This window comes from Megascapheus bottae, chromosome 2 (assembly GCF_031878675.1).
Source record: "Megascapheus bottae isolate mThoBot1 chromosome 2, mThoBot2.hap1, whole genome shotgun sequence".
In the NCBI taxonomy this organism is placed as follows: domain Eukaryota; kingdom Metazoa; phylum Chordata; class Mammalia; order Rodentia; family Geomyidae; genus Megascapheus; species Megascapheus bottae.
Window position 1 is genome coordinate 50,226,387 of NC_143510.1, and position 11,448 is coordinate 50,237,834.

The window sequence follows — 11,448 nt, forward strand, 5'->3', positions numbered from 1 at the left end:
TTGAACTCAGAGCCTGAGGATCCCTTGAGCTTTTGTACTCCAGGATAGTGCTTCATCATCACTTGAGCCACATTTCCACTTCTGGCCTTTTTTGGTGCTTATTTGAAGATAAGAATCTCACAGACTTTTCTATCTAGGCTGGCTTCAAACTGTGACTCTCAGATCTCAGCCTCCTGAGTAGGTAGGGTTGCAGGCATGCTCATTGCCTGGCCACTTTCTGATTCTCGAATTTGGAAAATTAAGGCAGTTCTACTAGGTGCTAAGAAATCTTCCCCTGCCCAATGAGGGACACATTTCAGTCGTATTATATGGGTTAGCAGGGATGCTGGGCAGAGCTGAATGGTTCTAAACGTAAGCTAACTTTGGTTTTACAGTCTGAGAAAGGCTAATGGGATCCTGCACCTTCTTCCAAGGGCAGCAGAGGGCAAAGATTTGAAGCCAGGTATCACAGGATTCTCAGCTGAACCTCAAAGGCCCCCTTTGCCTGGAGAAAAGAGGAGGTGGCTGAAGAGAGGAGGATATGAGCTTGGTTCTCTGCTCCGCCCTTTCTTCCCCTGTTTTCCTCACACTCATTCTCTCCCCCACAGCAGACTTCTCCCCCACAGACACTGGAATAGGACAGAAGGGGCGGAGTTGGAGTTGGGGACTGAGGGCTTGGAAGCCCCACAGTGCCCTGTATCTGTAAGAAGCATTGGTAGTGGCAGCTGGGCAGGCTTATGCTGCCCTTCTTCGGCTGCCACCCTTCATCAGGATGCTGGGAACACTGGGGCTTTGGGCCTTGCTTCCTGCAGCTGCACAAGGTAAGTGTCTGCAGAGAGGGGCAGGGCCTTTCCACTAGCCCAGTGAAGGAAAGGGGTGAATGGGATGGATGAGAGTAAGGTTGAAGGGTAGAGCTGTGTGTCCTCATGGTGGGGGCCACATCCTATACCTCTGTCCACCTTGTTTTCCTCTTGTCTACTGACCTAAGGAGATGAAAAATCATGTTTGGTCTGTTTACTTGGCTATCGTTTTGCCTCTGCTTTTTTTTTTTTTTTTGGTCATGGAGCCCTGGGCACTGTTCCTGTTAACTTTGTTCCCGAATCTTCCCTTCCCTTCTCCCATCCTTGGCCTTAGCACCCCCAAACATGCGGACCTGTGTGTTCTTCGAAGCCCCTGGAGTGCAAGGAAGTGCAAAAATGCTGGGGGAGCTGCTAGGTGGAGGACCGGGGCCCCCCAGAGGTATCCGTTGCCTCTATAGCCACTGCTGCTTTGGAATCTGGAACCTGACCCAAGGCCGGGCACAGGTGGAGATGCAAGGTGAATGGCAAAGTAGATGGCAGGGGATCCCTAAGGTTGAACACAGGCACATCCTAGCGTGTGGGTTGTAAGGGTGCCGAGGGGTGAGGGGAGAAATGGAATGTGTGAAAAGAATATGTAGTACTGTTGATAGAGAAGAGAGTTAGCCTTTCTGTAATCAGACTCTGTCCTCAGACTGGTCCCACCTCTGCTTTCCCTTTTTCTCCTTTGTCCCTAATCTCATCAGGATGCCAAGATGGTGATGAGCCAGGCTGTGCATCTCTCCACTGCAACCCTAGCCCCAGAGCCCAGCTCAGCCCTGGTTCCACTCTCTTCACGTGCTCCTGTGGCACTGACTTCTGCAATGCCAATTACAGTCATCTGCCTCCTCCAGAGAGCCTGGGGGCTCCTGGCCCTGAGGGTCCCCAGGCTGTATCAGGTAGCTTTCCTCTGGGGATAATGGAGTCTAGTGGCGGCTGGGGTCCAGGTTAAGAGTAGAGGTAGAACCGGGGCCAGTTCTCACCCAGCCCCCACCTCAAGCTTTCCTCCGCCTGGCCTTGGGAAGCTGGTTTCCCTGGTGACTAGGAGATAAGGGGGCTTGTGATCTGGATGGGGGTGAGTTGAAAAGCAAGCTCTCAGCAGAGGGGAGAGGTTCAGAGGGGCAAGGCTCACCTGTTGCTATGCATGTTTTGCCTTAATGTCTAGGTGAGTCCATTTGGATGGCACTGGTGCTGCTGGCGCTGTTCCTATTGCTGATACTGGGCAGCATTATTCTGGGTACTAATCTCCATCCCTCCCTCCACGAAGACCCAAAACTCTGACCCTTCCCCAGGCGCCCCGACCTGGTCCTAGGATCTCTATAGCCTCACATGATTTTGTTCAGTACTCTCTTCCCACACGCCCCCTATTCTGTCTCTATGCCCGGGCGCCCTAACCCTTAGGTTCTTCTTTGCCCCAGCGCTGCTACAGCGAAAGGCCTGCAGAGTGCATGGGAGGTCAGTGGCAGAGCCAGATTCAGACAGAGACTGGAATGAGGAGTTGCCGGAGCTGCCTGAGCTGTGTTTTTCCCAGGTGCCCAAGGAGGGAAGAAGGGAGGGATCCTCTGGGCATTCCTGGAGGAAGCCTGGCCTTGGTGCACTTAGAGAATGGCACCCAGCTCAGTGTCCCCACCAGGTAATCCAGGAAGGAGGTCATGCAGTGGTGTGGGCCGGGAGGCTCCAAGGTGAGCTGGTAGCCATCAAGGCCTTCCCCCCAAGGGCTGTGGCCCAGTTTCAAGCTGAGAAAGCGGTATACGAGCTACCAGGTCTCCAGCATGACCACGTTGTGCGATTTATCACTGCCGGCCAAGGAGGCCCTGGCCCCCTGTCCTCTGGGCCATTGCTGGTACTGGAACTGTACCCCAAGGTAGGACCAAGGAATGTACATATGTAAATATGTATTATGCTTGTGTGGGTGACAGAGATGGGGGACTGCATGCCAGTGGGGGCCGACCCATACTTATTCTTCTATTTTAGATTTTTCTGCTGCTAGCTGGTACTCAACCACTTGTCACACCTTAGGTTCTAGATTTTTTTTACTGTGAGTGTGTGTGTGTGTGTGTGTGTGTGTGCGTGCGTGTGTGTGTGTGTGTGTGTGTGTGTGTGTGTGTGTGTTTAGGGCTTAAATTCAGGGAGTGGGTACAGTTTTTGAGCTTTTCTTGTTCAAGGCTTGTGCTTTACCACTTAAGCTATTCCTCTGCTTTCAGATAATTAATTGGAGGTAAGAGTCTCATGGACTTTCCTTGCCTCGGCTGGCTTCAAATAGTGATCCTTGAATCTCAGGCTCCAGGATAGCTGGGATTATAGCCTGAGCCACCAGAACCCAGCTTTTTTTTTTTTTTTTTTTTTTTTTTTTTGCCAGTCCTGGGCTTGAGCTCAGGGTCTGAGCACTGTCCTTGGACTTTCTCAAGGCTAGAGCTCTACCCCTTGAGCCTCAGCACCACTTCCGGCTTTTTTCTATGTATGTGGTACCGAGGAATCAAACCCGGGTCTTCATGCATGCTAGGCAAGCACTTTAACCACTAGGCCAAACTCCCAGCCCCAGCTTTTTTTTTTTTTTGGTCAGTCCTGGAGCTTGAATTCAGGGCCTGGGCACTGTCCTTGGGCCTTTCTCAAGGCTAGTGTTCTGCCCGTGAGCTATAACACCACTTCCTTGCTTTTTCTGTGTATGTGAAATTGAGGAATTGAATCCAGGGATTCCTGCATGCCAGATGAGCACTGTACCATTAGCCACTAGGCTATGATCCTGGCCCCCCCCCCCCTTTTTTTTTTGTACTGCTGGAGAAAAAACTGAGGGAGAAAACCATCATGAATGCTAGACAAGCACTCTACCAATGAAATATACCTCTAGTGTTATTGTTTCTTTTTTATTATACAACTGATACAGGTCAACCTTTTTTTGGGGGGGGGGTTATGGGGCTTGAACTCGGCCTGGGTGCTGTCCCTGAGCTCTTCAGCTCAAGGCTACTGCCCTACCCTTGAGCCAAAACCCACTTCTTGTTTTCTAGAGGTTAACTGGAGATAAGAGTCTCAGGTCCTTTTGTGCCTCAGCTGGGTTTGAACCTTGATCCTCAGATCTCAGCCTCCTGAGTAGCTAGGATTATAGGCTTGAGCCACCGTGTCTGGTTTTTTTGTTTTTTGTTTTGCCAGTCCTAGCTTGAACTCAGGGCCTGAACATTGTCCTTGGACTTTCTCAAGGCTAGAGCTCTACCACTTGAGCCACAGAACCACTTCCGGCTTTTTTCTATGTATGTGGTACCGAGGAATCGAATCCAGGTCTTCGTGCCTGCTAGGCAAGCACTCTACCACTAGGCCAAACTCCTGGCCCTTTTTTGTTGTTGGTGGTTTTTTTTTTTTTTTTGAGATGAGGTTTCACTATAAGCCCAGGATAAGTCCTGAACTCCTAAGTGATCCTCCTGCTCAACCTCTCAGCTAATTGTGATGATAAGAGTTATTTATTTGGGGCCGGGAGTTTGGCCTAGTGGTTAAAGTGCTTGCCTAGCATGCATGAAGACCCAGGTTCAATTCCTCGGTACCACATGTAGAAAAAAGCCGGAAGTGGTGCTGAGGCTCAAGTGGTAGAGCTCCAAGGACAGTGCTCAGGCCCTGAGCTCAAGCCCAGCACTGGCAAAAAAAAAAGAAAAAAAGTTATTTATTGCCAGGACCTTTGCCTGTATTTTGTGCCTGGAATTTGCTATCGTTCTGCCTCAGCCTCCTGAGTGATAAGATTATAGATGTATGGTACCTCTCCTGTCTGGAGTCACAATTTTTTCCATTACTTTGATTGATGTATACTCTCATTCCTCCCCTGCCTCTTGTCTCAGCCTAGATCTATCAGGATGTCTGCTGGGAAGTTATGGAGGAAAGCCTGCAAGTCATTTATACCCTCTAGGATGATCAATCAGCTCCAGTTTTGTTTCCTTCTTTTTTCTCTGCTTCTACCCAGGGCTCCTTATGTCACTACTTGACCCAGAACACAAGTGACTGGGGAATTTCCTTGAAGATGGCACAGTCCCTGACTCAGGGTTTGGCATTTCTCCATGAAGAGCGCTGGCATAATGGTAAATGAGCTGCTTTCAGAGAATCAGGAGAATCAGGAGATACATATCCATGTGTCTAATTCCTCTTCTTCTTTGTCTTCATCTTCTTTTTTGCCAGTCCTGGGGCTTGAACTCAGCATCTGAGCACTGTCCTTGGACTTTCTTGAGGCCAGAGCCCTAGCACTTGAGCCACAGCACCATTTCCACTATGTATATGGTACTGAGGAATTGAACCCAGGTCTTTGTGCATGCTAAGCAAGCATTCTACCACTAGGTGAAATTTCCAGTTCCTGTCTAATTCTTCTTTAGCTTGCAGAAAGAGTATTGGGTAAGCCGGGCTAGGTGGCTCTCGCTTGTAATCCTTACTATTCAGGAGGCTGAGATTTTAGGATCAAGGTTCAAAGCCAGCCTGGGCACAAAAGGACCTGAGACTCTTATCTCCAATTAACCTCTAGAAAATGGGAAATGGGTTTTGGCTCAAGGGTAGGGCAGTAGCCTTTTGCTGAAGAGCTCAGAGACAATGTCCAGGCCCAGGGGTAGGGTATTAACCTTGAGCTGAAAAGCTCAGGGATAGCACCCATGCCGAATTCAAGCCCCATGACCCACAAAAAAAGAAGAAGAAGAAGAAGAAGAAGAAGAAGGAGGAGGAGGAGGAGGAGGAGGAGGAGGAGGAGGAGGAGGAGGAGGAGGAGGAGGAGGAGGAGCAGCAGCAGCAGCAGCAGCAGCAGCAGCAGCAGCTGGGCCTGGTGGTTCACACCTGTAATTCTAGCTACTTAGGAAGCTGAGATCTGTGGATCACAGTTCAAAGCCAGCCTGGGCACTAAAACTGTGAGACCCCTTTTTTTTTTGCCAGTCCTGAGCTTAAGCTCAGGGCCTGAGCACTGTCCTTGGATTTTTCTCAAGGCTCTACCACTTGAGCCACAGCACCACTTCTGGCTTTTTTCTATGTATGTGGTACCAAGGAATCGAACCCAGGTCTTTGTGCATGCTAGGCAAGCACTCTACCACTAGGCCAAACTCCCAGCCCCAACTGTGAGACTCTTATCTCAAGGGGTAGGGCACTAGCCTTGAGCTTAAGCACTCAGGGACAATGTCCAAGCCCAGAGTTCAAGCCCCACGATGGAAAGGAGGAGGAGGAAGAGGAGGAGGGGGAGGAGAAGGAAAAAGAAGAGGAGAGGGAGGTAGCATCCAATTCATGTACTCCAATATGCTTTCTTACAGGCCAGTATAAACCATCAGTTGCTCACAGAGATCTGAGCAGTCAGAATGTGCTTATTCGGGAAGATAGGTCATGTGTCATTGGAGACCTGGGCCTTGCCTTGGTGCTCCCTGGCGTCACTCAGCCTCCTGCCTGGGTCCCTACTCAGCCCCGAGGCCCTGCTGCTATCATGGAGGTGAGTGTTCTAATAAGGGCAAGGTCCTAGTTATGGTTATTGTTGGTGATGCTGGTGCAACCTTTGTTTTGACAACAAAGTAGGCAGGCATGCCATGCCTGTAGTACTTAATATATTGCTGAGTCTGTAGTTAGAGGAATGTTGCATAGATCTGGTCTGCAGGAAATATTGCCATAGAGATCATTCTTTCTTTTTGTTGGTAGTGGGGCTTAAACTCTGGACCTGGGCTCTGTCCCTGAGCTCTGCAGCTCAAGACTAGTGCTCTACCACTTTGAACCACAGTGCCACTTCCAGTTTTCTGATGATTAAATGGAGATTAGAGTCTCACAGACTTTTCATGATCAGGCTGGCTTTGAACAGCAATCCTCAGATCTCAGCCTCCTAAGTGCTGCTAGGATTACAGGTATAAGCCACCAGTGCCTGGCCACAGAGATCATTCTTGACCCTCCCCACCTTGCTTTCCAGGCAGGCACCCAGAGATATATGGCCCCAGAACTCTTGGACAAGACTCTAGATCTACAGGATTGGGGCACAGCCCTCCGACAAGCAGATGTTTACTCTCTGGCTCTGCTTTTGTGGGAGATTCTGAGCCGCTGCTCCGATTTGAGGCCTGGTAAAATCCCCCATACTTGCTACTCTTCTCATGTCATTCTAGGTTCATCTACCTCCTGCTCTAGTTCCAGAAAACTATGACCTTCTTCCCTGACTTTTCTACATAGGAGCTACCCTCAGGATAAGCTGACACCCAGTCCCTATGCCTTCCCCAGACAGCAGACCACCACCCTTCCAGCTGGCCTATGAAGCAGAACTGGGCAGCACCCCTGGAACCAGTGAACTTTGGGCCTTGGCAGTAGAGGAGAGGAGGCGCCCCTCCATTCCACTCACCTGGAACTACTTTGCCACAGTAAGAGGCCACAGGCTAGCTGACATTAGTGAATGGGGTCTGGGAAAGGGCTTCAAGAACTTCTCTGCTGAAGTCTTTCTACTCTGTCTCCTCTCATCTCTCATTCCCTGGTTCATGTTCAGCTGAAGCTGGACAATAACACTGGTCTTCAGTTTGCACTTTTTTTTTTTTTTTTTGCCACTGTCCTTGGGCTTTTTCAAGGCTAGTGCTCCACAACTTGAGCCACAGCACCACTTCCGACTTTTTTTTTTTTTATGTGAACTGAGGAATTGAACCTAGAGCTTCATGCTGAGCAAACAAGCACTCTACCATGAAGCCACACATTCTTAGCCCCAGAATTTGTGTTCTTGGTCAGCATTTTTGCTTATGGTTGGTATTCTGCCATTTGAGCCACACCTCTACTTCTGCAGCCATACTTCTACTTTTGGCTGATTAATGCAAATAAGTGCTTGATTTTTCTGGCCAGATTGGCTTCAAATTTTTAATCTCAGATCTCAGCCTCCTGCATATCTAGGATTTTAGACATGAACACTGGTGCTCATCGAATTCAATGCTTTTTTTTTTTTTCCCCCTAAATCTCATACAATCCTTTTGTCTACCTGAGACACATACCTTCCTGCTGAGACTTGCCCAGCCTTTGTTTTCCCTCCATTATCAGCTAGTCCTCTTTCTCAGTTTTCTCCAGGAAGCCCTCTGACTTTGCAACTACTTTGAATTATGTCTCCCAAGTTAGAACAGCTTCTAGACCTTAAAATTCAGATTCATTCATGCTGTGACCCAATAAAGCCAGTTCTAGGAATAAAGGATTAGAAAAGGGACTCTGGAATTAAGGATTAGAGCTGGAATTAAGGATCGGAGCTGTGGAAGCTCAGTGCTGCACAAATGATTCCTTAATATGAGGCTCCCGCTTCTGCTGTCTGGTCTGAAATTTCTACAGTATAAGTAGAAATCTATTGGTTTAGAAAATAGAAGGCAGGCCTTGTCTACTGAAGGCCTCAGTTGTCTGAAGAAAATGAAAGTAACTTTCTATTAGAATGTTGTCAGCCTAAATTAGCACCTCAGAAGAAAATGTACATTCTATAGGAAGTACACAGGGAGTTTGTCTCATAGGGAACAAGCCTCAGAGGGCTAGACTTCAGTGAGGGGCAGGAGAGGGAGACTCCAGGAAGGATCAGAAGTTGAGTGTTGAAAACAAAAGAGGAGTGGAGGGGCTAGGTGTGTACCTTAGTGGTGTGCAACAAGACAAGTGCTTCAAATATGCAAGGCTGTGGGTTAGAGTCCCATCACTGATGAAGAAAAGAGAAAAAGAAGCCAGTACCAGTGTCTCACACCTGTAATCCTAGTTACTCAAGTGATGTGAGCATCAAAGTTCAAAGCCAGCCCCAGCAGAAAAGTCCGTGCGACTCATCTCTGGTTAACAACAAAAAACCCAGGAGTGGTGCTGTGGCTCCAATGATAGAGCTAAAAAGCTAAGGGACAATTCTCAGGCCATGAGTTTAAATCCCACATAGAAAAATGGAATAGCTGGGAATGTGGCCTAGTGGTAGAGTGCTTACCTAGCTTAGCACCACATATGCAGAAAAAGCCGGAAGCAGTGCTCTGGCTCAAGGGATAGACGAGCGCTTATCTTGAGCAAAAGGAGCTCAGGGACAGGGCCCAGGAAAGGCAAAAATAAATTAATTAATTAACAAATAAAAATGGAAGCATTGAACATTAAGATACTTTTCAGTCCTGGAATCCATTCAATATCTGTGTCAAATCTGTGTCCTGGTCATTCTTCTCAGCACACAAGTGGTCTGAGGGAGCTTCTGGAAGACTGTTGGGATGCAGACCCAGAAGCACGTCTGACTGCTGAGTGTGTACAGCAGCGTCTGGCAACATTGGCTCATCTTCAAGATCTTCACTCCTTCTCACAGGACTGTCCACACAACTGCCCAGCTCTCTGTCCAGAAGACTGTTGCTCATCACCGGCTTCTGCCAGTCTCCCCTGTAGGCCTCAGATGAGTGCCTGCCACTGTGGTGTTCAGCAAGACCCTAGTTCCAGAAATCTTCAGCCTGCTCATTCCAGTTCTCATGTGTAAACAAGGAGTTTCTATGGAATCTATGTACATGCAAACATAAACATGGTGATCATCTATCTGTCTGATATGCCTTCCACTGTTTGTTCTACTTGCTGAATCCTTGAGTTTTACTGTGTGCCTCTAGTCCATGGTGGTTCTGACTAATGAATTAGGGTAAGCATACATAGGAAAGAGGATAAAATCAGCTTTCCTGACTCTTGTCCTGGGCCTTCTTCCATTCCCATGACTCTGAGCTATTCTCTTTTCTAAGAACTTCCCCCCTTCCTGCCCCCGCAGCTTCATTCATTTCTATTCTATTTATTTTATTGTGCTTTTACTGGGACTTGAACTAAGGACTACCATACTCTTTTTTTGTGTGTGTATGGGTCATGGGGCTTGAACTCAGCCTGGGCATTCTATGAGGCTCTTCTGCGCAAGGCTACCACCCTACCCTTGAGTCAAGTCCCACTTCTCGTTTTCTAGAGGTTAACTGGAGATGAGTCTCAGGTCCTTTTGTGCCCAGGCTGGCCTTGAACCTTGATCCTCAGATCTCAGCCTCCTGAGTAGCTAATATTATAGGCATGAGCCACCGCACCCGGCTCACCTTGCTCTTATACTCACAGCTCTACTACTGGTGCTCTACTACTTGAGCCATGTCTCACCTTTTTTTTAAATTTTATTTTGGTCCATCCTGGGGCTTGAACTCAAAGTCTCGGTAAGGTTCCTGGGCTTTTATGCTAAAAAACCTGTTGCGTTTGGTGATTAATTGGGCATCAGCATCTCATGGATTTTCTTGTGGGGCTGGATTTGAACCTTGATCTTCAGATCTCAGTCCCCTGATTAGCTAGGATTACAGGCATGAGCCACTGGCGCCTGGCTTCATGATTTATCTTCATTGTCAAATTGATTAAGAAAAGTTGCCAGGTGGGCCGGGAGTTTGGCCTAGTGGTTAAAGTGTTTGCCTAGCATGCACGAAGACCCGGGTTCGATTCCTCAGTACCACATACATAGCAAAAAGCTGGAAATGGTGCTGAGGCTTAAGTGGTAGAGCTCTAGCCTTGAGAAAGTCCAAGGACAGTGCTCAGGCCCTGGGCCCAAGCCCAGCACTGGCAAAAAAAAAAAAAAAAAAAGAAAAGTTGCCAGGTGCCCTAGCTCATGACTGTAATACTAGCTGAGATCTGAGGATCAAGGTTGAAAACCAACCCAGGCAAGAAAATCTGTAGGACTCTTATCTCCAATAAACTACTCAAAAAAGCTGGAAATGGCATTGTGACTCAAGTGGTAGAACACTAGCCTTGAGCAAATGAAGCTCAAGGATAGAACATAGACCTAGAGTTCAAACTCCAGGACTTGCAAAAAAAAAAAATCAAAAGAAAAACTTAGGCCAACTTCGGTTGGTTTATACTTCTAATCATAGCTAACCGAGACGCTTGAAATAGTGTGGGTTTCAGATCAGGGCCTGGGCTTTTTTGTTTTTGTTGTTGTTAGGTCGTGGGATTTGGACTCTGGGCCTGGGCACTGTCTCTGAGGAACTCAACTCTTCAGCTGGAGGCTACTGCCCTACCCTGGAGCCACAGCACCACTTCCGGTTTTCTAGTTGTTACTAGAGATAAGAGTCTTACTGAATTTAGTGCCCAGGCTGGCTTTGAACTGCAATCCTTGGATCTCAGCCTCCTGAGTAGCTAGGATTACAGGTGTGAGCCACCATGCCTGGGGTTTTTTTGTTTGTTTGTTTGTTTTGTTTTGTTTTTGCCAGTCCTGGGGCCTGGACACTCTGTCCTGGAGCTTTCTCAAAGCTATCACTCTGCTACTTGAGCCACAGCTCAAGTACTCTGGCTTTTTCTAAGTAAGTGGTACTAAGGAATCAAACCCAGTGCTGCGTGGATGCTAGGCAAAAACTCTACCACTGGCCACACTCCTGGCCCTGGGCCTCTTGACTCCATCCTTCAGGTTTTTTTTACTCAAGGTTTATAACCTACTACTTAAGCCACAGCTCCACTTCTGGCTTTATAGTGGTCAGTTGGAGTTAAGGGTCTCATGGACTTTTCTCCTTTGGCTGCCTTTGGACCCTGACCTTCAAGTTTTATTTTCCTGAGTAGATAGGCTTTATAGGTATGAGTCACTGGCACTTAGCCATGTTCTTGCTGTTGTCACAAAAAAGAATTTTTTTTTTTTTGCCAGTCCTGGGCTTGAGCTCAGGGCCTGAGCACTGTCATTGGACTTTCTCAAGGCTAGAGC

General features: G+C 48.0%; 1 protein-coding gene across 1 annotated transcript; it reads left to right on the forward strand.

Moving 5' to 3' along the window:
• The first annotated feature begins 103 nt into the window (after positions 1-103).
• Amhr2 (anti-Mullerian hormone receptor type 2) lies at positions 104-9,272 on the forward strand. Its single transcript, XM_090326460.1, has 11 exons — positions 104-800; positions 1,114-1,296; positions 1,523-1,714; positions 1,981-2,052; positions 2,234-2,346; positions 2,449-2,679; positions 4,759-4,873; positions 6,074-6,246; positions 6,712-6,859; positions 7,014-7,150; positions 8,935-9,272. Exons 1-11 carry the CDS (start codon positions 752-754, stop codon positions 9,229-9,231), a joined length of 1,710 nt encoding a protein of 569 aa, XP_090182586.1. The 5' UTR covers positions 104-751; the 3' UTR covers positions 9,232-9,272.
• Positions 9,273-11,448: the final 2,176 nt, after the last annotated feature.